The 27,474-nt window shown below is 36.7% G+C and overlaps 2 protein-coding genes across 2 annotated transcripts; one reads left to right on the top strand and one right to left on the bottom strand.

Annotated features, from left to right (window-relative positions):
• Window positions 1-2,277: 2,277 nt before the first annotated feature.
• Window positions 2,278-13,809, bottom strand: LOC145783161 (NEDD4 family-interacting protein 1-like). Its single transcript, XM_082594952.1, has 7 exons — window positions 13,666-13,809; window positions 11,509-11,584; window positions 11,158-11,309; window positions 6,442-6,636; window positions 5,637-5,709; window positions 4,413-4,535; window positions 2,278-3,690 (listed from the first exon to the last, which is right to left on the bottom strand). The coding sequence occupies exons 1-6, from the start codon at window positions 13,717-13,719 to the stop codon at window positions 4,429-4,431; spliced, it is 657 nt and encodes a 218-aa protein (XP_082451078.1). The 5' UTR covers window positions 13,720-13,809; the 3' UTR covers window positions 2,278-3,690; window positions 4,413-4,428.
• A 5,488-nt stretch (window positions 13,810-19,297) lies between these two features.
• Window positions 19,298-27,453, top strand: LOC145783339 (zinc finger matrin-type protein 2-like). The gene is made up of 5 exons (XM_082595189.1): window positions 19,298-19,473; window positions 24,207-24,294; window positions 24,529-24,726; window positions 25,157-25,302; window positions 25,585-27,453. Exons 1-5 carry the CDS (start codon window positions 19,453-19,455, stop codon window positions 25,714-25,716), a joined length of 585 nt encoding a protein of 194 aa, XP_082451315.1. The 5' UTR covers window positions 19,298-19,452; the 3' UTR covers window positions 25,717-27,453.
• The last annotated feature ends 21 nt before the right edge of the window (window positions 27,454-27,474 follow it).

Genomic DNA, 27,474 nt, shown 5'->3' with positions numbered 1-27,474 from the left:
CCGGGAGGACTCACTTTACTGATTTTTCTTAAGAAATGGACAGCTGGAGGGTTAACTAAGAAGTTTAAAAATTTGCAGAACTGCAAAACGTTTTCTTTGCTTTTAGGTAAATTCATCATTCTCATCAACTTAATTGCTAAATTTGATTAAAATTGTAGGTGCTAGAAAATCTGCAAAACCTTACTGCAGCAGTGTGAGGCTACCTACCGTTACCGGTGTTGTGTGAAGTCTACCACTGCATTAGCCTATCATGACTTGAATACTATTAAATAAACATGATATCACACATTTCCTACATTGATTTTGGCGATACACACACTTTGTACACACATGGGCAGGTCATGTAGACTTTTTGTCCTAACATTGTGACCCTCCAGTTGTCCACCTTACTTTTGAGTGAGCAATCCCCTACTTCTACCATCCCTAGCTTCTTCACAGCGAAGGTCAGCGTTTTGGATTCCAACAAAAAAAGAAGATTGTCCATGATGATGTGGGACGCAGGCATCCGTTTACAGTGCGCTGTGGATGGCAGTCAGCACGCTGACAGTTTTTTTTACCCGCTAACACTAGGTGGTGCTGATAGGCTATGTGAGCAATCTGTCTGACGTTACCTCGATAGCCTACTTTTGGCGCGGGACAGAAATATGGTCTGGTGATTTTCTGTTGATCTAGATTCTAGATATTCAGCTTACGATAACCTTTCCAATTATGTAGGCCTAGGTAGGCTACATATAAAAAAAGTTGCCACAGTTTTAGCTTCGCCGAGTTTTAGTCGCCGTTTCTAAAGATAAGCTAAAAGAAATTTTATGCCCTGGCTCAAAGCGTCTTTTTGGTTTTCCCTCCATTCTGTGCAATAGAAAATTGTCAAGCCTTCCGTTTTATGCGCATTTTGCGGAAACTTGAAAGATCGTGATTGTAGATGCTAAAAATTGAATCCTTCATGTGGCACACCATTTTTCAAGCGTAGCCTATCAGTCTGCTTTGTCCTGTCCAGTGTCGCAGGCAAATATAAAGTTTATTCTAGAAAGTCCTCTGCATGTTTCAAAGCTGCGGTATGGACAAATAAAGAATAGGCTCATACAAGCTCATCTTTGTTGACCAATGTGCTAGATAGCTACGTAGCCTCCTACTTTATTGACGCCGAGTGGTTAGCGCGTTGGGCTCGCAGTCGAGAGCCTGCATGTTGGACTCCAGCCACCCGCACTTGCTGTTATTTCTCTGGGCAAGAAACTTTACGATAATGGCCTCTACCCAGTGATCGATTTCGAGTAATGGGTAGTACCAAATTTAAGTCATAAGTAGAATAGACAACCGGAAACAGACATTGCAGTCGGCTGCAGCGTGGGTCAGGTGTACGTCGGAAGGCGCACACCGATGCATAGCGCTCAAGTCCGCTTTCCCGCAATGCAGGATAAAGATAATAAAACAAAACAAACAAAAACATCTAGATTTAAAATGTTTTTTAATTACTTTGCTTCGAGCATATCCTACTTTTCTTGTTGCTGACCTGGACCTTGGTCAGTTAAAAAAGCATGGCTTTAACGGACCGGTTTCTTTTTACATAAATTCATTAAATGCTTGAGGTGAGAATTCAAATCTTCTTTCCAAAATTAGCTACCTCATAATTTCTTATTTCATGGCATTCTACTGTTTTTTGTTGTGACGGTCAGATATAAAAAGAAATTGAACTCGTCGAGTCGTCGTGGATTTGTATAAAGGGTGATGGAAAATGCCGATATTGAAATCAGCCTTAAAAATTCGTTGAGGGAAGCATGAAACCATCTCCGATTAACATTTGGTGTTGACAAGTACATTTATATATATAATAATGATTCATATTTAACAACTATAGGCTACTGTGACCACCTCAACAGCTTCAGGCTACTTCTCTACCATAAAATGATAGTGCTCGGATTCAACAACTAAAACATACTGGTAAAAATGAAAATCTAAGAACTTGATTGAATCTTTATCCTCGGACTGGGAAAGCTTCTTGCAGAGCTTAATCCTGGCAGTTTTGCATACTTGTAGAGGCTTTGAATCACTGACGCAGGCCCGGCCACCGAGATTGACAGAGTGAAGTTTCCGATTGTTGAAGTGTTGTTGCCGGGGAAATATTTCATCCATTAGATGCCGCTGAATGAGGAGCAGTTATCAACGTGCGTTGCTCAAGCGCACACCCCGAGAGTCGAACCAGCGCCGCTTGATCTTGAAGCTTCTTCGTTCCAGAAGTCACGCGCTAACCAACTGAGCTATCGGGGCGGACTGCAACTGCTATACAATTGTGATAGCCTTTATTGAACATGAAACAAAAGAAATTGCACAAAATTACACGAGCAAACTCGTTTCCTTTCTTGACAAACACGTGAAATATTCCTTAAACGCAAAATGTTGTACAACACAAGCAAAGTCACATATTCTGTACAAGAAGGTCCCCAATTCATAGCTGGACGCACTTTTCCTTGTTGAATCACCGCTTTCAGAACAGCGATAGAAGAGCTCATCAGCAATTACTATTTGTCGTTTGTCACCGATATAACTCGAAAATCCTAATGACACGAACCACCCCACACAGCAAAATCTAGAAAGCGACTGGTATGAGACCATACGATACAAACAATCAAGAATTGTTGTAACTTATATACAATTATGCATTATAGTATTAGTTTTTCTTCGAAATTTTGAAGTATTGGTCGATCGTGTTATTCGTGTAATGTGCGGTACGCTGTGGGCTAGTAGCGGCAATGCGGTGGATGGAGCCAAAACAAGGCAGCTCAGAAAATCTCAGATTATTTGTGTGCAGGCATGTGCTCTCCATGAAGCTTAACAATTGTTGAAAAATGCAAACAAACGTTGTATGTTCAGAACTTTGTTCAATCATATACAGCACAAAGATAGCACTCTTGAGTTTCACCAGATTTCAACGGTTTAAACAAAATTTAGTCTCTTAGAAATTGTTTTTCAAGGTCCAAACATTTTTTTTGTGTAACTTTTATATTGTGAACACTTTGGAAGCCTGTATTCTGTATTCGAAACTAATCCTTTCCGGTAAAAAACAAGACATTCAAATCACAAGGCTATAAAAAAAAAACTAGTACAATATAATGAGCTGGATTCTAAAGACTAACGCCCAAGTAACGAGATAAAACTATTTCATTCAGCTTCCCCTAAACACACATAAGCGCAATCAACGTATGATATACACATCAGCAGCAAGCAACAGCACCTTCCTTTGTTTCACGCATTTAACATTGGTACAAGTTCACTTAAAACAAAAAAATTGAGAACTGGCTACAGCAATGTTGTTGTTTGGTCTCCAACTTGTTAGAGAGAGCCATTACCGAATTCGTGACACCAATGATAAGTGGTTAACACTTTTGGGGTTATTGAGTTGTAAACAGCTGTTTTTGGTCAACTCCGCACGCAACTGGCCGACGCAGTTTTCAGAGACTTACTTGACGACAAAGGAAAAGTGTGAAACTTGTTGCTGGGTTAAACAAATGCAAAACAAAAAAAGCATTTCACTTGATTACAAAGCTAATCTACATGTTTTACACAACCGTCAAACCAAGTTTACAAAAAGTTTTTTTTTTTATGTTAACTAATGTAATTTGCTTCCAAAAGGCAAGTTTTTAATTTAAAATGTAGTTTTTCTTGAATGCCAAAGAAATGATGTTTTCTTCAGAGTTTCTGTAAAAACAACGAAAGTATAATAACAGCTTACCATACACACTAAACGTATACAATAAAGGGTTGTATATATTATGAAACGACTGTGGATATGGTGACGAGGGACACCGAACAGCAACAGACGCTATGAATCAATACATCCGGCCCGGTTTCTTCTAGAAATTTCAAGCAGGCGATATGGATGATTACAGATAAGGAAAGTCGCACTCTCTAAATATAATCAAGGTAACGTATACTTGAACGGAAGTCTACCAAGTGTCTATGTCAGTTTCGAGTGCTCCAAAGAAGTAAGAAATCTTTAGAAAAAGTCAGAAATTGTACTCTAACCAAAATTTGTGATTGAAAAAATGAAAACATGAATGATCATCATAATCCATCGTCGGTTTGTTCCCCACTAGTGGGGGTGGCCGATCTGAATGATGAAAATAAATATTTTCTTCTTGAATTTAACCGATTCATAATGGGTTCCATGCATTTCGACAACAATACCAACATTTTTCTTTCGTTTTCAACATTTTTATCACGTCGCTAAACTAGTGGAATATAAAAAAAAACTATAATAAATACTGGACTTGTTCAAGAAGTTGGCCGACGTCTGTAAACGTTGAATCAATGTAAAAATGGTTGATTTGGTGTATGGGTTATTCGCCATTGACTGCAGTTCACAAAACTACGAAAAACAATTAAAGTCACGTAATTTGAAGTGACCTTGAGAGGCTCACCTTTAAAATAAGGGTATTAATATAAAACTAACACCCGTTCGTTCTGACGTTGCTCCGGGGTTAGCCGCAAAAGTCTTCGTGCTTTGAACCAATTTATCAAGCCCTTCAAGGAGAGGAGAGCCGCTGTGGAATAATCACAACATTGTAGTGATGGCAATCTGACGCAAATGTGCATTCTATTTGATTAAGCTTAACTGAAGATGATCTGGCAGATCGAAATCGATTTTTCGCTCTTCAACATTGAAATGACTCGCGTGAAAATAAATTTCTTTGTAAAATTGGATTACAAGACAAGTAGTGAGTCGTTCATGTAAAGCATTGTTGTGGTTTGACATCATGAGAATTTATAAAATTGACATGAATAAGTAGATTAATAAAGTTAGGATCAATTTCGTCAAACTTATCCACTACATTTTTCAAGATTTATTTACTACGAGCATGAGCTGGGTACGGTACTTTAGAGATGATACAAGCATGACGAATGATCTTTCAAGAGACAAAATGAAACTGTAGCAAATATTTGCCTCGCTTCCAACAGTGTTATGCAAACTATTGGTCCTCGACAACGTGCAATATGTGTGTATACTGTAGTGTGTAAGAAAAGTGCGTCAGACTCGTAGGAAAAGAAAGCTGTTTATGTTGATTCTCTGTGGCTATGACTTAAAACTACAACTCAGCGCATGCTTTCGGCGCTCACAGCAAAAACAAAAACGGACCGAAAGTTTCATTTTTTTTTCTGTGACGTAATGGCAAACAGGATATGACAACGTCAAAGACTACCAATCAGATCCGTGCAATTCTTCAAAAAACGTAAACTAAACAGTAAACACCGCTATAATGTATACGAATAGCCGTTTCAACAGTCTCATTCAATTTTCAGCAATGGCCGTTTATGCTGACAGGAGATTTTGCATATAAGTATTCTTGCGAAAGTCTTCATCCATTGTATTAGCCATTGGCGTATCTTAGTTCGCATTAGGGACTGCTTTTGTTTAATTTTATCACGAAACCACTACATCATCATGCTGCCGACTCACCGCAGCTAATTTGGTGCAACGCACGTTTGTGGATCCATTTTTCTATCATGTCTTAAACAAAAACAATGCACAACCACACAGGCTACAATATAAAAAGAAGTATTTTACATACTGCACGCATCTATTTTAAATTAATCTAATTTATGTTAAACACTCAGAATATGCTTGATGTTGCAAACTTGCTCACCGAAAACAAGAAAGAACCACCACATAACATGCCGATCGGTTGTCATCAGATACTTCTGACCTTCCGGGTGATACTGATGAAAAAAGATCACGTGGTTAATACAATGAACTTCACATGTTGACGTCACTTGAATATAGAACCCTCACTGTCCTAGAGTCGCAATGACCATCTATCTATCTATCTATCCAGCCAAAAATAACGAAGCCCAGCCAGCAGAACGTACCATTTTTTGCATCGTTTCAACGCTGATGGAGGTGTAGTGATGACGAACAACGCTGAGTTCCAAGAACGTTAAAATGATTTTAAAATACGTAGAATTCGTCAGTTTGCCACATTCGTATCGGTCCCGGCTAAAGTCGTTATAGTTTTGACCTGTTTGCATAATTCATCAGTTCGCCTAATTCGTCACTTTTTAATCTCCCTGACGTGACGAACTAGGCGAATTCTACTAATAACTTCTATGGTTTGTTTATTTGTCGTATCCAGGCTTGCACCCGGTTGGTGAAGATTTAGATTAAGTGGACGGGTAGGCAAGGAAGCCAATCTTCATGTCCACCTTCAGTCCTGTCTTTGAGTGTCCTGCCAAAGACACGGCCACACGCTCTTGAGCGGTGTCGAACCGGCACCCTTTCGATTGCCGTTCCACGGCTCTCACCACTCGGCCATGCAGCAGACTTCTATGGTTAGAACATCTCCTTCAGAGACAAATGCGGCTAACTTAAAATTAAAACATTAAAATATATAGGCCTACATGAGTTTGCGAGCATACACTGCTTGGCCACTGCATAGAGTTGAAATACCTCACCTTCATATACAATAGCCAATTGATAATAGACAGGCCGAACCCTGTCACAGCACCATAACGTCCAGCAAGATTCATCATGATGCAATATCCGATGAAGAAGCCAAGCCAGTTGAAAAAAAAAGAAAGGATGAAAGCGCTGACAAACCCACAATCTGATCCAATAGCCACACCATCAACATAAAGTTCATCGTTGTGCTGTTAAAACAAAATGTTTGAAATCAAGGTCAAAAAATTATGCCCAAAAATGAAAATGAATTCGGAGTAGTGTGGATTGTTTTACTCTTTGAAAAGTGAAAGAATTTTCATTGATGGCAAACGGTAAGCAGGTTTAGTTGTGATTTCGAAGGGCCAGAAATAAATGACTTGATCTAACTTTAGCAATGAAAAACATAGCATTAGCAACACAACTTTATAAATAGACATACCGGCAAACTTTTTCCTGCAATATACAGTACTTTTAACGTAAACAAAGGACAAGTAAATTGACTTGGAACAAGAACTTTTTAATGCTTCGATACTGAAGCATTTTTTAAATAACATAAATTAATGCTACCAGCCAAGTGTCAATACAAACTTCACTTTCTTTAAAAACTAAACTAACAGTAAAAAAAACAATTGATTGAAATGCCATTGGACGTCAGAAATAGACATAACCTTGTCAACCTTCTCGTACTAAAAAATAGCCGCAAAGTAAAACATAGCAAGATAGGAAAGATAGCAATGATTTTTAGACTAGGGCTAGTCTGTGTTTTTTTACGGTTCTTGCATCTTGAAGCTATGTTCTGTAACCACAAGGCTTCTTTTAGTAAACCACGGTGAGCCTTTCTTAAAAGAAGCTATTATTGTGCGCGATCATCCTGCGACTAAACGCTATTTTTACATTGAACAAAAAGTCTATAAAAGAAACAGGGCTATGAATTCTCGTTTTTTGCAAAAAATAATTCTGCAAAGGATATATTGGGAGAAGTGGAAGATTTTTTTTTAGAAACAGAACCTCGAAAGGAAACATGTTATTGGCTTTTGCACTGACGGTCCACCGACAATGCGTGTCTGCCGTTACGTCTGTGGGACTTTGATTACAGAATAGCTTTAAATTGTTGTTGGTAAACACTACACTATTCATCTTCAAACACTGATGGTAAAACTATCGTTAAAGCAGTAAACTTTGTTAAAAGCAATAATATTCAATTACTGTCTGTTTACATTATATGTTTCTCGGCAGCCTATTCCAGAGTAAAAAGACTGACAGTGATGGACAAATGTTTCGCCCATGAAGCTGGGCTCAACAATACCACAGTACAGTGCACTGCAACAAAAATATTTCCCAACGTGCCCATTGTGATACACCATCCAATTTAAAATGTGGTGCAACAGACAGGTGGAAGCAATGAGAAAATACAATCATCAAGTAATCTACACCAGGGCTTCCCAAACTGGGGGTCGCATAACGTACTTCAGGAGTCGCAAAAAGTATACCAATTTGCACAAGGTACTGCGTATTAACGCTTCTGTGCGATATGTTGTGACAGTTATTAACTTTATTAAGAGTCGCGCACTCAATAAGCTTCTCGTATTTTTGAAAATTTATGAGGTGAAATGTAATCGGAGTTAAAAACTCTTTTATGCATCGTGAAGTGAGGTGGCTTTCAAAAGTCAAAGCTTTAAAGTGGCTAGCCAATTAACGTTGATTTTTCCAATAGAATAAAATTCAATAAAAAAATCAACCAGGTTTGGTAACTACAAAAATTTATTGGTAGAGCTTTCGCCGCCGTAAAGGCGGCTTCATCAGTACTCTTATTCAAATAGAAATACTACTACGAATAAAGTTCAGTCTTGTACTCTTGGTTCACCATTTTTGCAATAACATCTAGCTTTTGAAATTATGTCAAATGTCAGATTTGCTGGAAAAACTAAACGAATTTAATTGGTCCCTCCTAGGAGAAAACATCAATATTTTGCATTGAAATTTAAAATGGATGCGTTCATAGAAAAATTGAACATCTGGAAACCAAAATTTCAAAATGATTTATCTGAAATGTTCTCACTTCGCCTACGGTTCCAAGCTAAACTACATTGAAACCGCTTTGAGACCTGCATTAACAAACACTGAGCCACGACTGGACTTAGCTTGCTCACACTGAATAAATGTGTTTGTTATTTTGTTTTGTTTCCAGTAGGCTGTCCATAGGCTTCGTTGTTATAGCCAGAAATAAATAAAAACAAACCGAACTGAGAACGGTAAATTGTTTTTGGTTTTCGTTAGATTTAAGCTTTTTAATAGCCTAAATATCACAAATGTATATTTCGCACTGTTCGTCGTTTTAATCGTAAGGGGCCGCGTAACATTTTAGGAGATTAAAAGGGGTCGCGAGAAAAAAAGTTTGGGAAGCCCTGATCTACACCAATGTTAAATTTTCAACTGATTTGATATAAAAAAAAAAAAAAACGATTCAGGTTTATTTAAAAATGACTCCAGAAACATGGCCTCCGCAGTTATATTTTCTTTATAAATAAAACCTTTGTATTTTCTTGTGAGTTTCTATATTATGTGTTACATAAGCGTCGATTACGCGGGGGCAGAGGTGGCACCCCCATGGGTCTGAGATAGAGAAGGGCGAGATATATCTGGTCCCAGACCTCGAAATTCGTTTTTGTTGACGGCGGACAAACGTGTCCGGTCTGAGCAGCTATCTCGACGGACAAATTAAGTCTCACGGCGGACACACCAGTTTTAGCGTCGATCGTCATGCTTAATCACTTCACCTTGATAATTCTTCGCCATTTGAGATTGAGAACTATAGCTATGGCCTATGGTTTAGAAGGCTTTTTAACATTTCAACGAAGTCGCTTTGAAAGGGTTTCATCAGACCAACGACGTGCGCTTGAAGAGTCAAAGCGCCGTGTAGCTGCTTATACGCCGCATAACTGATTAACTTCCGCCGACCGAGGTCGTGTGTCTTCTTGCGTCACAATGATCTGGGCACGAGTCGGAAAACTTCTACACTGACGCTACTACAGTATTTTCTGCTGTGCAAAGTTGCAATAGGCTTTTTTCTTTAAGTTTATTTTTGCGTGTCATGTGAACGGAAGCGAATTTTTCCTGGGCCTTTTCTTTCTTACTGTAATACAAAAACTTAACAAATTTTATTGTAATAGCCTACTCGTATAGTCTAATTTTGTAACCAACCTTGCCTTATCAATACTTCTCGGAGATCAAAGCCAGACATTGTGACGTAAGACTTGAATTAAGTTGCACGTGATTAGTGAAGTACCGGTACTCCCATCGATTCTTAGCGAAGAATTCACCTTTGTTAAGCTGATTCAATGTCATCAATCGTTGAAGCAAAGTAAAAATCGAAAGTTTTCATGCTTGAATGGAAGCTAAGGGACGCAGTGTTCACATTTACTGGATGCGCGGGAGATTATATTCTCGCTACAATTGTTCGTGCTACGCAATGACGATTTGTATCGCTAGTTTCTGTGTTATTTCTCAGCAGACAAATATGACCGATCTAGATGGTACTTCCCGCGGACATCACATGCTGTGACGGCGGACATGTCCGCCGTGAATTTCAAGGCCTGTGGTCCCCTCGGTTTTTTGTTATGAATTAAAAAAGTATCAACCTTTTAAAAAACTGCAGATTTTGCGCTGTTTATGCGCATGCAAAGGCTATCTTTGTGCAAAAATCGGCTTCGCCAAGTGTCTTGTAGCAAATGTGGGTAGTCGGGTCGTTTTCTGGTGATTTTAACTCGTCTATTCAACGTCAAGCCACGAGATTGTCTGTTACAACTTTTGGCAATATGTAGTCTAGTGAACTTGAATTGCTACTGTGCTGTGTGGCTAAATACTTTTTCATGTTTCAAAACAACACACAATAAATACAATTACAAAAGCAGACTTTGACATCAAACTGTATTTATGCAGTGAAGACTTTCATCGTTTTTTTGCCAGCTTTGCATGCGATGCAAAGTGAATTTTTTTGTAGATTGCAAACGTATTTGCAGCCATACACTAAGACGTATTGAATGACCAGGCTGTCTTGAATACACTTCAAGATCACGTGGAAACTCTCGATCTCACCGAAGCGAAGCCATAGACGAATTTGCATTTATAAATCAAACCCGTCACAAGTTTGGATCGAGTTGTGACTACAATTCACAAATAGAACGTGAAACTGTTCAAGCTATTTACGAACAGTGTGTGAAACAAAATTTCGAACAACATTCAGACAAGTAACAAAACTTGTTGTGCATTTTTTCTTCATTTTCTATTGATTTGTTTTGTCGTGACAGCGTTGTTTGATTGACCGACAAATTTGATTCGGAACGAACGTCATTCACCACGTTGCTTGCATTGAACTAAGTCCTATTTAAGCATGCGAGCATTTGCGCCATGTGTCTTCGGTCAACGTTGCGCAATCACAGCCAAACTAAACGGTGCGCAAAATGTTTCACGACAATCGCAACCAACTGACATGTGGTCTACAAATAGTGTATTATAATCATTTTGACAGAAAATCAGCAAATTGAAGATATCGCCATCAGAATTAGTGGGCAATTCTTGCCCCCTTGGAATTTGTTTAAACTTCAGTAAAAAATCGACGCCAATGGTCACAGGTCACGTTATTTTTTTTATAACGTTAGCCTAATGTTAATTAGCTTATTGAGTATGGCAATTGACAATATCAATGAAACAATATGACAAAAGAAACTTACAGCAGTTCCAAAAAAAATATCAAGAACTTCCTGTCTGGCTTCATCTTCTTTGCTGTCTTGAACATCTTCATATGATGGAAGATTTGTTGCCAGTTCATATGAGGGCAGCTTATCCTCAACTTTTTTATCGTTCATGCCATTGAAACAGTTTTCTACACAGAAGACAAAATCAAAAGATTTTACACAAAGTTGCGCAGAAATTTGCATGTCTGATAACTCAATTTCAATACAGATCTCAATTTGTTTTCAAGGACAGTAGAAAATCGCATTTTTATCTTTAAAAATTATTTTGTACCACCACAAACCAAGACACGTTTCTGAACAAAGACAATAATCATATTGTGCTCTCACCATCTGACACAAGGTTTTGAGAACAAGAAGCGGCTTCATAAGTTGGTGGTGCATCAACGTCGTCATTTTGGTTAACCTACATCCAATAATTTAATATTAGCGAAACTGATCTAAAAGTCAAAACATGTGTTTATGAAACTAAAACTTGGGGAGGTTTTAGTAAAGTTTGTGGGTTATGTTGCCATTATTTAAAAATCATACTTGCCTAAACACTATCATGTGCTTCATCACAAAGACTATTTTGACAAAACACCGATGCACAAAATGACATCCATTATGCTAATAACTTGATAGAGCTATTTCAATAATGTTAGAAAGACTTAGATGCCAGACATTAGCTTGGAAGTTTTCTAATCTAAGTAGTTTCTCAATGATCACAAATAAAGGTTTGCTAGAAAGCTCAAAAAAGAAGGTTTCCAGCAATATCAAGCAGTCATTTTTACATTTTGACTGAAAATTTAGATTTTGGATATTTACTATGAACAAACAAGAAACACTTGAAAACAAAGTTTAAAAGAAAATTATCTAGTTCTTGACAATTTTTTATCCGACAGATGGGCACTATGCTCCCCAGTTAATGGACTGACTTAATCTCAAGGTAGGTTTAGTTCAGCAAACCAAAGACATTTTTCTCTAGAGCGCTAAGAGCAGCATACTGTTCATAGATGAAAATTCAAGGGCCATATAATAGAAGAGGCACCATTCTGCAAATCACAGTGTGCCTTTAAGTCTCTTGGTAAAAGACACAGCCACATGATATTAAGCAGTGTTGAACTCGCAGCCTTTCAATTTAAGTCAAATCATGGCTTTCACCACTTGCTTATGCAGCTGACTATCAAGGGTTTGCCAGATGTTTCGCTCTGGAGATCTTTCGTCCTGACCATTCGGCTCTACAAGACGGGTCTGCTACTATTCGGTGAGTCCGATTCGGTGAGTTCCTAACCTCTCACCCTAACCCTAAAACGGCAATGATAATTAGGCTACGGTACCCGATAATTTAAAAAAAAATAATTGAAAAAATCACCGAACAGGGATTGGACTCACCGAAACGGGCCATTCCGCTACAAGACATTGGTTACTGTCATGGAAAGCACGAGATTACGAGTGACAAAACACCGCGACCGAAGCGACATCTACTAGAAGCAGAGAAGGGTCGAAACATCTTGTGCAGTGATTGTCAATAATTTCGTTTTTCCGAAGTTGACTTAGACTACTAAATGCTCTTTGCGCTTGTGTCATCTAAAACTCACTTATTTTAAAGAACATGATCTTACAGTAGTTTCAAGCTGTTTTTGACTATTTACGATAACCTGTCGTAAAGGCCTTCACTATTGACACAGACTTGATCACAGAGATTGACAAAATGAAGTTACTATTTGCAATTAAAGTGTGGTTGTTTCTGAGTTACTCCATCCAATAGGAGCCACTGAATGGAGAGCAGTCTTGAAATTTCCTCGCTCAAGCAAACACCCCGAGAATCGAACCAGCGTCGTTTAATCTTCCAGATTCTTCATTCGTGAAGTCAAGCGCTTATTAACCAACTGAGCTATTGGGTGGGTATCGGGACAACAATAAGTCGTCATTGTATTAGGATTAACATTTGGCAGGACATAAACATTAGTTCTTATTTAGTTATATAAACAACACAGATGCTGCTATTCACTAAATTTTTGGACGCTACAAGACCTATCTGTGATTCAAATCCTTCTTGCAGAGTTAATCATATCTGCAGTGTAGCCTATTGAAATCAGATTTTAAAAAAAATTAGGCTACCAAAGTATCATACATAGTACCTAACCAGTATTGTTTTGGTTGATGATATAAATCATTGCAACTTTGTTGATAATGCTTGTCTAAATAATTGTTGTTCAAGTGTCAGATTAAAAATTTTTGCCAAGTTGTTGCTTTGGTAAATTATCTTGCAAGTAACCAAATTTTGATCAAGTTTTGATGTTCAAGAGACTTTTAGTCCCTTATCGACTTCGAATGCAATAAGATCTGAACAGTGGTGATCTGTTTATTTGCACAACCAGAAAATGTGGCAATAATTTCGGAAATGCCGAGGGCCAAAAGATTTCAAGGACGAAACATCTGGCGTTGTGGTTATGATAAGTATAATATATTCACAATAAGTATATTTTAAAGTTAATTCCTTACCACAGTATACGAGGCTGAGAGTTGAGAAGTATTTTCTTGTTGTTGGTGAGTCATATTAAAGATGTGCCCTATACGGCTGTTACTTAATTCTTCTAATTCAATTGTAACAATAAACACCACAAGTTAAATTACAACAAAAGTAAAAAAACCTGAAAATACAGTCACACTTTAATATTTCTGTTGTTAGATTATGCTAGCTTGCATGGGGTCTAAAAAGCAAACCAATAAAAACACCTTGAAACATGCATGAAAATCACAGTACATAGCATGTATTAGAAACATAAAGTAATTTGTTGCGGTAATTATTAGAGAAAAAATGCAATGTTTCCTAAAATTTCTCTAGATCTTGTGCATTGCATATAAAGTCTGCCCTGTTAACTTAGTGTTGAAGTATATACCTCACTCAAGATCATGCGGCACTGGTCCTGCTCTCGAGGTATGCACTTGAGCAATGCATTTCAGGACTGTTCTCCATTCAATGGCATCTAGTGGAAGGAATACTTCCCTGGCAACAATATTTCATTTCAACAATTGAAAACTTCACTATCAATTTCTTTTACCGGCTCTGCAGTCTGCATCAAAAGCATTTACAAGTATGCGAAACTACCAAAAACAACCTATCAAAGACTTTGTCAGTCCAGGGATAAAGATGTAAAAACCAAAACCAAACCAAAGCTTGTGCATTTGCGCAAACAGTGCAATACCCGCAGTTTTCTAACAAAGCTGCAATGTACTGTTTTTTTAAATAATATTAACAAAAAACTAAGGAAACCAGACATATCTTGATTCTCTCTGTTTCAGACTGAGGTGATGAAACCCCTACCCGCACGTGTGATGTCTAACACATCGCATAGAAACAAACAGGAAAATGCAGTGGTTTTAGTTATAAAAGAAATATAACCTCAAAAGCTAGCTTATGCTTCTGTAGTCGTTTTTAAACAAACGTGACACATTTTATCATGGCAAACCAATTGAAAATTGAACATGGGAGTAAGTCACTTGATTATAAATTGTATTTTCTCATTGCTTCCACCTGTCTGTTGCACCACATTTTAAATTGTATGGCATCACAACTAGGGATGGGCAAAATAGAATAATTAGCTATTCTAGAATATTCTAGAATACTGAAACCGAATATAGAATACAGATATGTATTCTAGAATAATTGACAGTTTTTACCATCGACACATTTTAATGATTTTTATGACTTTACAAAAACAATGAACATCACAAAAATTGCTTATCGCAGTGTAACTTTCACCAGTCAAACGAGATCTCAACTTGGTGGCAGTTAAACCTGCACTTGAAAAACATCTCTCTGAAGAAGCAGATGTAGCAGGTACACAAAAATATTTTGAAACTAACTGACAGAAACAAGAAAATTGGTTTTTGTTTTGCTTTCCATCAAACAAGGGCGTTTTAAAGAGATGTAGTGAATGCTTTCAACAACGTGAGATATGTATCTATTTCTGAAGCAGGGGAAGCCAAATTTGCTGATTCATCTTCACTACTGCAAGCAGCATCTTCAATCCCACAGCTCAACAAGTCGTCCATGTCACTGTACTGGCATGTACGGTATTACAGGCCGTAGCCAGCCGGGGGGCCTCGTATATTTCTGCAATTTTGGGAGCTGGCATACAAGTCCCCCCCCCCCCTGGTAACTCATGACAAAGAGGAATTGACTAAAACATGTGGATTGAAGTGTGTGAGTAAAGCAAAGGTAAAGTAGTTTCACCCTATATGTTTGGTGGAGTCCTGTCTTTGTCATGAGTTACCAAGGGGGGGGGGGGGTGGGGACTTGTATACCAGCTCCCAAAATTGCAGAAATATACTACTGCACAAGTGCACAACTGCTTGTTGTGGTAAGGCCTTTTAACGAATGGAACAATAAACAATGCCGTTATCCCAACATTTTTTCTAAATTATTAATAAAGCTGTGGCTATATTTACACTATATAGTGTAAAAAACGCCTCAAGAGCGTTGCCAGATAAAGAATTCTATCCTAATTTGAGAAAAGTTTAAAGCTGTTGAAAACAAAAACTTGCATTTTGGAAATTTTTTTAGTCCTAGGCAAAGATCAAAATCCTAAGGTAGTTATTACTATCTGAAGCCTTTACAAATTGTTTCACCTAACGGATCATCAGAAGGTCTGCAAAAAACATGTAAACAGTAAAGAATCGATAATTCTGAAAAGATATTAAATATTACAACTGTAAATTAATCTGCCAAAAAAAAAAAAAAAAAATCTCTAAACCTGTACTTCCTGAGAAGATAATTGATTTAATTCGCTCTGCTTTGCCTTTTTGCTTGGCATTGAGCACTTTTTGTAGTATTAATAGTTTTCATTGTTTTAAAATCCTAAGGTATATATATAACCTTATTCTTAACTCTAACCCTTACCTTAACCCTTCCTAACTTTAATTCTAACTCTGGCAACACCTGATTTTAACCTTGGCAACAAGTGTGTAAAAATAGCCACTTCCTATTAATAAATCCCACACTGGTTTCTTTTTTCTCAAAATATCATAATACACTGATATCATATATACTTTACCGTACATACTAAAATGAGAAGGGAAAAAAGCGAAAAACCTTGCTAGGTCACCAAGTCAGCTTCCATACGATAGTCCAGATATAGGCTAAACTGCTAAATATTTCTTAAAACTAATGTAGGTCCATAGAGTATCTCGAATTCTAAACACTTTAACCTAATAAGGTATCTCATAGATTATAGACTAGCTATAACCTATAAGCTAGCCTAATCAGTATGGATATGTATTTTAAGCAAGCAAAACTATTATATGGCCTACATGTAATATATTTGTAGGCTATATAACAGTTTTAATAGTATATAATATTTGTAGGTCATACCGGTATAATATATTTGTAGGCAAAACTATTATACAGTAGAATTTGCCTATAGTGACACCTGTTGCAAAGTCCCGTTTGCATACGCAACAGTTGAGTAGAATTCGGCTATAGGACCGGTCCGCTTCTAAGCTCTTACATTCAACAATGTCTATTGTCATGGTGTCCAGTGTCCACTGATTTTCATGATTACTATTTGTTGGAAAATCTCGCACACAATTTTATGAAGCTGACAATTAATTGTAAGCTACTAGTCGAAGTATTAGTCTTGTTTGTGTTTTCTTTTTTGATTGTAACCAATTTGGTTAAATTGTTGATTAGTTTCATAACTCAAATTATTCTTTCCAGGGTGGCAACTGACTAGTTGACCGTATGGTCGTTTCGTTGTCTCCCTATCAATAACAAAACCTAAACATTGTATGTATTATTGTTTTATGTCACTTTTGTGTTTTGTTTTTTGATAAATAAACGATTGATTGATTGATTGATATAGTGACACTTTTTCTGCGGTCCCTTCAGGTGTCACTATAGGCGAATTCTACTGTATAGCCTACAGTTGACCAAGCTTAACCGCATGTACCGTACTGGTATAGCCTAAGCACAAAGGATGTTAGCTCGCCAAGAACTTCAAATTCAGTCTGCAAATTTTGAACCTGTCACATTATTATTATAACTGCATCATACTATTTTCACAACAAACAAAATAAATGTAGGCTATTTTTCCAACTCTTCTCTTCAATAACTTTGATTTTAGTGAGTTTGGGACTCCAGTTGGGAGAGAACTGTTTTTCTGACGCAGTATTGCCAAACAACAACAAATAAAAAAATTTAAAGCTGCTTTTTAAGCTTGACACTTGATTGATTGAATCTTTATCCTCGGACTGGGAAAGCTTCTTGCAGAGCTTAATCCTGGCAGTTTCGCATACTTGTAGAGGCTTTGAACCACTGACGCAGGCCCGATCACCAAGATTGACAGAGTGAAGTTTCCGATTGTTGAAGTCTTACTGCCAGGGAATTATTCCATCCATTAGGTTCAAAATAAAAACACGATTATTATTATAGGTTCCGCTGAATGTAGAGCAGTCCTTAACGTGCGTTGCTCAAGCGTACACCCCGACAGTCGAACCAGCACCGTTTGATCTTGAAGCTTCTTTGTTCCAGAAGTCATGCGCTAACCAACTCAGCTATAGTGGCGGACAATCGTAACTATATTACCAGCATTTTTTACATGAAATAAAATTGAAGAGTTTTTCATTAAATTTATGATACGTTTCTTGATTTTTTTAGACTACTTTTGTCACTGTTTGTATGATCTCTTCAAAAGGTTTTAAAAATTATTTTTATATTTCTATCGATTGAAAAACAGTTTAAGCAAATTAAGTGATGGATTTTTTGTCAGCTGGTTGGCTTAGGGGTTAGGGTTAGGGATAGAAAGTAATAAATTCATTGACGCGTGTTCGATTCTCACCATTGCTATTGCTCTTTTTCTTCTGTAATTACCAAATAAAGTTCAAAACAAGCATTAACTCTCTGGGTGAGTGCTAGAAGGGTCACAATTGGACGGTAGCCTCTTATAACACTTTCTGATTGGTTGGCGCTTGCATTGTAGTCAATTTCAGTGGCAGAATTTCGACTTGTTAAAGTGGCTACCAATTTATTTGGTAGCCACTTTAACAAGTCGAAATTCTGCCACTGAAATTGATTAGAATGAAACCGCCAACCAATCACAAGCTACGGTTTAAGTGACGTAAAAAATGGCGAAAAGAAGATGATAGAAAGCAAATTAAGTGATGGATTTTTTGTCAACTGGTTGGCTTAGGGGTTAGGGTTAGGGCTAGAAAAGGTTAGAAAGTATTCATTTCATTGACGCGGGTTCGATTCCTACTACTGCTATTGCTCTTTTTCTTCTGTATTTACCAAATAAAGTTTAAAACAAGCATTAACTCTCTGGATGAGTGCGAGAAGAATCACAATTGGACGGTAGCCTCTTATAACATGTTCTGATTGGTTGGCGGTTGCATTCTAATCAATTTCAGTGGCAGAATTTCGACTTGTTAAAGTGGCTACCAATTTATTTATTCACGACAAAAGGAAAAAGGTCATCCATTGAAGACTTTTTTTCCTATTTTCATGTGCATCATTTTTGTTACGGTACTATATAATTTAACCACAACATTGCAATTTTAACTGCATTCAAATTACAACAAATTTAATAAAGCAAACGCAATAACAAGAAGAATATCATTTGATTGGTGAGCCTTCTGTAGAGTAAGTTCAATGTTTAAAGCAAAATTGCTCCTTTTTTTCAAAAAAGAATTATAAGACCAATGCATCTTTTCTAACTGTTTCATTTTTTGTCGGTTTCACGGACAAACGTAAAACTTACAAAAAGTTAACTCCAAAGATCTATGCAAAGATTCAAAGAACACACAAAGTGTTAATGTTACACTTATTTTACAACCGACAAAATAAAAAGTTTTTCTTTTTCACTATTTTTTCAAGGTTTGGTGGCTGTGCATTTTTAACTTCAAGATAGTGTTTTCTAAACACTGTTTTATCGATGAATATTTTAATTCTTTTGGCTTTGTCACTTTTTCCTTTTTGTTGGTGTCAAATTTGTGTGTTTACTTTATCGTTTTCTGTAACTATGTTCCCACCAGAAGTGAAAAATAAAATTGAATTGAAATAAAATATATTGGAAACGCTATATGAAGCAGTGAAAAGTGATAAAAAAAGTGAGAAATACAATGAGCTGGAGAAAACTTCATTTTTAGGTCCAGGTGGAGTCTTTGCAAATTGAGTTTAAGTAACTTTGTTATTTAGAAGTGTATTTTATAGACTTATTATTTGCTGCACATGTGAATATTATTTTTTATATTTTTACTTCGGTCAATCTAAAGGAACAACTAAACCTCATAATGGCAACCCCTTCTTCATCAGTAAGTTTTTGTAGCCTATTTTTGTTTTGTTTTTTTTTGCTGTATCATAAGCAGGACCGAGGTTTTTCCTCCCAATTGGACAACTTTAAAAATGCTGCAACTGATAAAAAACTGGATGGATTTTTTTTTTTTGCATGGCTTTACAAAGTACGGTACGGTATACCGTAGTTGCTGAACTAAAGTGTTCTTAATATATTATATAACTCATACATTTTCATTTTTTGGGACAACACTAAAAGGCGGAAATGCGGAAGGCGGAAATAAGCCGGGCGTGAAATGGCGTTTTAATGCCGATGTGGAAAACGCGGAAGTACAATCTTGGCGTCCGTATTGTTTAACATAGCGATAACTTCATCATGAAAGAATGAAATGCTGCAACATGGAAAAAGGCGGAAATGCGATTTTAAACAACAACTCACCACCGAACTTACTTTTATGTTGAAATATCATTGAAAGATATTGTTTAGAAGCAATTGTGGGGTCATTAAATACTTTGACTGTTTTAATTCCACGGTTATTGGAGTAAATTTCGAAATTTTAGTGGAATTTATTTAAACAGGAAAAAGGCGGAAATGCGATTTTTAACAACAACTCACCACCGAACCTACTTTTATGTTGAAATATCATTGAAAGATATTGTTTAGAAGCAATTGTGAGGTCATTAAATATTTTGACTGTTTTAATTCCACGGTTATTGGAGTAAATTTCGAAATTTTAGTGGAATTTATTGAAATAGGAAAAAGGCAGAAATGCGATTTTTAGCCACAACTCAATACCGAACATTTTCTTATGTTGAAATATCATTGAAAGATATTATTTAGAAGCAATTGTGAGATCATTAAATACTATGACTGTTTTAATTCTAAAGTTATTTCGACTTATTTCCGCGCTTCCGCATTTCCGCCTTTTAGTATTGCCCCATTTTTTGTGATTAAAAAAGCTGTTTTAAAGACAATAATACAATCCTAAAGGCATTGACACATAGCCTCAATCATAGACATATGATTAAGGGAGCAATATGTTTCCAAATGAAGTTTTTGCACAAACCTGGAAGTATATTCTTTGATAAAATTGAAAACACTGATGATCTTTTACTATGCTCCTATATGTAATTTCCACTATGGCATCACAGGCTGTGTTTTTTTTTTATCAAGACTTTTCTATGATTTGTCCGAAATGACTAGAAAAAATTTGGTCATTTTTTTATTTATTTTGGTCATTTTTTCTGATGAAAAAATTTCCTTTCATGTAGCTGATGCAAAATAAAATTTGCACTTCCTGACTAGCTACAACAGTAAGTTTCGCTGAGAAACGTTGTTGTGTTTTATCAAAGAAAAGAACATTTTGACCAAATTGACTATATACTTTTTTTTTGGACATTTTGACCAAATTGACTACCGTATATTTTTTTCGGACTGTTTTTTCTAAAAAATCGGTCAATGACCGATCTATGACCAAAAAAAAAACAGATCACAGGCTGGGGCATAGCTGTGATTCCTGTGAATACATTGCAAAAATTTCCCCCAAGTATAAACTGTTTGGCTGTTTTGATGAGTTTAGATTTTTACAATTTAGACTAATTTTCATAAAGGTCTTTCACTGTGGTATTTTTGCTTACATCTAGCTTCAACATGTAGGCCTACACTAGTGGGGCAAATAATCAACAGATCTTGTGATAACAAAAGTAGTGCTACTACCAGTTGATGCAACAAATTTGTATAATTTTATCAGGAAAGTTGTATCATTTTAGGCTAATTTAAGTTTTATAAACTGTTTATTGGCCAAATTTGATAGAAAATTTTCACAGAGTAGACAGCACTTATAAGTTAAACTTGATAACAATAATAGTGAAATATTGATTGATTGAATGAATCCTTATCCTCGGACTGGAAAAGCTTTTTGCAGAACTTAATCCTGGCAGTTTCACATACTTGTAGGTAGAGGCTTTGAATCACTGACGCAGGCCGGTCACCGAGATTGACAGAGTGAAGTTTGCAATTGTTGAAGTGTTGTTGCCATGGAATTATTCCATCCGTTAGATACCGCTGAATGTAGAGCAGTCCTTAACGTGCTTTGCTCAAGTACACACCCCGAGAGTCAAACCAGCGCCGCTTGATCTTGAAGCTTCTTCGTTCCAGAAGTCACACGCTAACCAACTGAGCTATCGGGGCAGACTTATTGTTAGCAAACATGCCTTCTCATGTCTGGTGTATTTTGGTAGGTTCATTATGGTTAGGGATGCACAATACAGAATATCGAATCTTAATGTATTCGAATTGCATTTACAGTTTTTTTTCGGATATCAGGATTCGAAAATAAATCTGTTAAATGACAAGCCTGAAAGCAGCCGGCGGCCATCGCGGCCATGGCCGCTAAGTAGTGCTTGAATGACCGCCGGTGCTACCTCCTCAGTCGGCCAATTCGGCCGCCTGTTTCTTCTAGCCAATTATTTAATTTCGCAATAGAATGATCGTGGATTAATTGTCGAAAATATCTAGTATCAAAGAGTGACGCAAAATTAGGTCAGCGCATCATAATCACCACTGTTGTATTGTGCGGAAACATTTGCTATTGTAGGGAATATACCCAGCTGCGATCACCAGCTATACGTCTTGTTTGTAATTCCCGACGTTTATTTTAACAAAGTGTTAATCCGAAGTGCTACATCGGCTGGCAATATTGTCGTTTTTATGTGGATTCGATGTTGTCGGACATTGAATCGTCGTTAAAACGGAGAACTACCCAGCAACAAAATTCGTCATTTTTACCCTGATTTAACGACTGCAAACGTAGAATCAATGTAAAAATGACAGATTTTGTTGTCTGGGTAGGTTAGTTGATATTCGAGGGGAAAACACGCGTCTTCAGAGTTGAGAAATGTTTCCGCTGTAGGTTAGTGACTCCACACCCTCAATGGTGACATCATAACGGTATAAATGGTCATTGATCAGGTTTTATGAAAGGCGGTATGCAATTGAAACAATTTACTGAGCAGCGAGCAGTTGAAACAATTTAATTTCGTTAGAAGGTCCCGCAATACCGGATTACAATCCCGATAAAGCAGTTATTGCGTGGTACAACGATTCTATAGCAGTACCTTGCCCAGACTTCAACAACACTAAGTGATCATTTTGGCATTGTTGCAAGTTTAATTCTATTTACTTGTGGTATCGTTAGTTGTATTTTGGCCTCCAAGCACTCAGATTTGGCCGCCGAGAAGGAGCTTTCGGTAGGCCCCGATGGCTGCTGGGAAAAAATACGAGTTTTAAGGCCTGAAGGAACAGTGTGCAACGTTAAACAAATGTAAAGTTGATATTTTCCGTCTTGTGCGCCAACTTTTTTCTCCATGGAGTGTTTGTTCCAAGCGCTTTTTTTCTTCCTTCATAGGGTTCACACAGTTATCAGAATTGCAGACATGCAGTGCGTTCCCGTACAAGTGAATAATTTGTGTGTGCGGCCACACGTGTGCTGTATAGTGCATTCGCGTGCGCATTGATTCACTCACCACGCGCTTGAGATTCGTGAAAAAGAAAATGTTCACTATAAACTATTTTGCTAATAGTGATAGTGAACATGTTCATTATTCTGCTATTCTTAACAATTCTGTCAATATATTTTAGCCAATAGCCATGGATTAACTACATATTTCATACACTTCTGCTGCTTAGAGACTAAAAGCACATGAGTCTGGTGTTTTGGGGAAAAACCCTTACTATGCTACCCCAGTGTAATTTCGCCAAAGCCAGGCTTGGGCCGCTTGGCCAGCACGATTTATGATTAATATTAGATTTATGATTTAAGAAATCTGATGAGCTATATTACAGTACTATGTCATTTGATTCAATAGAGCAGCAATACTTGTATCCAGTTGGGATTAGTTAGTATGAATGGATTGTTTATCAGAGTTGTATTTGCAAACTTTTCTTGCCATTTTAGCATCAGTAGGTTTATACTCTGTGTAGTAGTGTACTGCAATCTTTTTACTATGACTGTTGCATGTTTATTGTACTATAGGCCTAAGCAGTGTGATGACCAAGTTTTTAGTAGTAGTTAGAGGGTGCGGTCGCTCGCTTTCAAAATGTTTACTATTTTGAGAAAAAAAATCTGGCAGCCCTAATTGTATGATGTATGATTTATCATATGTTATACTCTGTTTGACATGTGATACTAATACAATTCAAAATAATGTACAAATATTTTTGCTCTTTGATATTATTTGGAAAAAATCGCCGCTTAAGTTCAGAATAGAGTCGAAATTAAGTATTCTAGATAGCCAGGTACTCTGTATTGTGCATCCCTAATTATGGTGTACCTTTTTGAGAATATCCTCATTCACAATTAATTTCATTTTTAAAAAAGCAAGATGCTTTTTCGAATGAATAAGTAGATTGCAAGTTGCTTCAGATGTTATAATTATCTGGCAGATTTCAAGACGTTGCCTGTTCACAAGAGTTGCCTATGGACGCATAGATAGGTCCTGTGATAAATGTTCAATTAATTCACTTTTGTATTATTCTCCTCTCATCCTGTATCTTTTGTGTTAATTGAAGAGTTAGTTTTATAAAATATTATAAATCATATTTTAATTTGTTTGAGATCCTTTGTAGGATAAATTAGTGAAGAACGTAATGACTACATAAAAGTTGTCACTACACAGTACACAGATTCTAGATTTCTGCATTTTAGAAGAATTATTATAATGTTATTTTTTTATAATTTTGTGTTGTTTTCAGTATGAAGATCACAGACGAAAGTGGGACTCGGAGGAATATCAGAAACTTGCAGACGACCGATTGCAAGAAGAGTATGACAAGAGTGAAGGTTGTTCTTGATGTGAATTTACTTAGCTATGATGTGTAAAATTGCTTGTCACTGCATACAACCAGTATTACTAAAGCATATATGTTTTTAATAAAGTAAATCACCTACTTTTGTTTCTTTAAATCTGTATCTAAACATCATGTTGTTGGCAGTCATTTTATGCTTTGAGCTCGCTTCTGCTTGCTTAAAAGGGAAACAAAGCGATTGTTAACAAAAGCAATTAAATTTTATCAGCTCGTCCTGAGAGGCCGGTGAAGAGAGAGTTGTTGAAAGCTCGTTCTTACAAGGTTGACTTGGACTCACATTTGGGAAAGTCTGTTGTTATCAGCAAAACCACTCCGGCGTCAGAGTGCGGTGGTTACTACTGCAATGTTTGTGACTGTGTCGTCAAAGATTCAATCAACTTTCTGGACCATATCAATGGAAAGAAACGTATGTTACTAGTTTGTGTATCAAATCATGCAATTGAATAGTGATACTATATATGTGTGGTGTTATAAAATTTGCCAGATAAAATCACAAATCTCATGATAAACTAAATGTATGATAAGTTGTTTTCATTGTTTGATTAAAACAAAGTATCTTGCCTTTAGGTGAATTGGATCTGGTGATCTATTGACATGGTTTCAACACATTTCTTGGCGACCAAGCCATGTTAAAACACTAAGTTCACTCATTTCTTTTAATGCTTGCTTAAATATGACCACTTCAGAAAAGTCCGATAATGGGGTTTCATGTAGGAATGTACGTACATTCTGAGAATTCGAAACTCAACTGAATTCGTTTTTATTACCTTGTTGAAATATCTCCTTTTTAAAAATTTTTGTTTTCTTTTTATTGACTTATAATTATGTTTTTCTAGATCAAAGGAATTTAGGAATGTCCATGAAAGTTGAAAGGTCAACTCTTGATCAAGTTCAAAAAAGATTTGAATTGAACAAAAAGAAATTAGAAGAAAAGAAAAAGCAATATGATTTTGAAGAACGCATGAAAGAATTGAAAGAAGATGTAAGGAAAAACAGATCATGTGTTACGTGTAGTTTGAAAAACAATATTGTGTGACCTTCTAGCAGGCAATAGAATAAGAATTAAAATGTACCGGTAGTACTTTTGCAAATACTTAATTTTTTTACAAACGCGCACATGATTGTTTATGTTAATCTGTATATTTATATAAAAAAGTTTGCTACAAACCCAATAAAAATTGCCATTTTTTTTAGAAAGGGAAAAAAACTCATTGATTGAACCAGTTAAGAGTAGTTGATAAATCGTTGTTGTTTTGTTTTTAAGGAGGAAAGATTAAAAGCTCATCGAAGAGAGAAGAGAAAAGAAAGAAAACGAAAAGCAAACGAAGACAGTGGAGACAATGACATCGCTGCCATGATGGGATTCGGAGGATTTGGAACTGCTAAGAAAAGATAGACTTGAAAGAGCACTTGCAACTTGCCTGAGATTTTTTGCTAGAGAACAATGTGACAGTCGTGCTGGTTGGGACCGCGATCTCGCCAGTTCAACTCACAGTTGCAAGAAGTCCTGTTTTAAGAAACTATTCTGCTCTTTTCTCTTGAGTTTGGTGTCGAGTCTTTTTCTGGTAATTGTGTGCACAGGAAGGCTACCGCATCGTACCCAATAGGACTCGGAACCAAGTAAAACACTTTCATAAACCCAGGTTTATGAAATTCAACAACCAACTAGCTATAACTGCAAATCAATCAGATGTGTTAAGTAACGGTGATCCTATATCGTTACACTCAGTCATAGTTTGCAAAATTTGTTTTATGAAAAGAATATTTTGATCGTTCTTGTTTAAGCTGAAGTATGCGAATGAAGCAAGTTAGAAACTAACTACTTCACGATTTGTAGCTGTGCTGCATATTGAACAGTGCTGGTTATTCCAGCCATCAGCATGAAACCTCATTGTTTCTTCCGGCTACTATGTTGATCTACTCTGCAACATTTATTGCCTTATTATTATTATTTTTTATTAGATGACGAACATTGCGCACGAGAACATACTTGTGCATGCTTTGTAGTGGCAATCAGTATTTAGTAAATTCCAACACTCTTGTCATTATATGATTGCGTAAAAGATGATCGACTACACCAGCAACGTACTGAGTTGGTAACATATTTCCTTTTAACTAGTGGAATTTGCGACTAGTGGTGTTGCTTGAGCATCAATTTTCCTTTATTCAAAATACAACGCTCTCACTTATGTTGACACCTTCAACTCTCAGAATCTTGTACAAGATTCCGGTGGCTGGTTGTTTGATCCATGAGCTGCGGGGATAGTTTTACGAACACAAACTGAGTTGTTGCAGGGCTGTGGATTCTGGCGAAAAATATACGACCCCGATTCCTCGGTTCATGACTGACCGACTCCGGCTTCAGTTTTGCCAGATTTATTTAATTTTTGTCCCTTTTCATTGTTTAAATTTCATTTCAATTGTGATCGAAGTTAAAATGGCGAGCACAAAACTAAAACTGACAAGAACAAAACACTTCTATTTTCTGCTAAAGTTTTAGAACGCAATGCAGAGAACAAGAAAAAGTATTTTTGAAAAAAAGTTGTGAACAAAAATTTTATTCTTCATTGTTTTGTATCAAGTCGGACTCAACCTTTTTTAACGACTCCGGACACGCCATAATTCCTCCGACTCCACAGCTCTGTTTTTTTTTTGTCGTCGTCAGAACACTGAGCCTTGGCGGTTTTGTCATTAGATTCAGAGCACTTTAAGCGTTTGCGCTTTCGTCATCAGAACACTTTGAGAATAAGCAGAGCCACTGACGTTTTGAGTTGGAAGGCCAGACGTTGTATGTTATAAATTATTTTCAGTGAAAGATAAAAGCTTTGTTTTAACTATTTTACCACTCGTAGCCAAAATGATAATCTATTTGAATACGGAATTTTATATACTGACGAAAACTCTATAATAAACATGTTTTCATCGATTTAGTGTGATACTCTCTGCTCCTTTTCTTTATTTTTGTCGCACTAAGTTACTTGTCCTGTTGGTGAATTCACAAGAAAATTTTTTAGTGAAATGATGATCAACAACAGAGTTGGTTTTGTAACTTTAGCCCAACAGTTCTTTCAGCTTTGGAAAAAATTAAAGGTTATAGTAATTTCCGATGTCCCAATGGCTATACTGCAAACAGTGCAGTTTCCCAATTAGCAGT

Source organism: Aplidium turbinatum, chromosome 14 (genome assembly GCF_918807975.1).
Source record: "Aplidium turbinatum chromosome 14, kaAplTurb1.1, whole genome shotgun sequence".
Taxonomy (NCBI): Eukaryota; Metazoa; Chordata; class Ascidiacea; order Aplousobranchia; family Polyclinidae; genus Aplidium; species Aplidium turbinatum.
This window is presented reverse-complemented; position numbering and strand designations above follow the sequence as displayed.

Coding starts and splice junctions, on each gene's coding strand:
- LOC145783161 (XM_082594952.1), bottom strand. CDS start 13,719: ATGACTCACCAACAACAAGAAAATACTTCTCAACTCTCAGCCTCGTAT. Junction 11,310..11,508: donor TCAAAACCTTGTGTCAGATG/GTGAGAGCACAA, acceptor TCTTCTGTGTAG/AAAACTGTTTCAATGGCATG. Junction 6,637..11,157: donor ATATTTTTTTTGGAACTGCT/GTAAGTTTCTTT, acceptor TTGTTTTAACAG/CACAACGATGAACTTTATGT.
- LOC145783339 (XM_082595189.1), top strand. CDS start 19,453: ATGGCAACCCCTTCTTCATCA. Junction 24,295..24,528: donor AGAGTATGACAAGAGTGAAG/GTTGTTCTTGAT, acceptor AAATTTTATCAG/CTCGTCCTGAGAGGCCGGTG. Junction 25,303..25,584: donor TGAAAGAATTGAAAGAAGAT/GTAAGGAAAAAC, acceptor TTTGTTTTTAAG/GAGGAAAGATTAAAAGCTCA.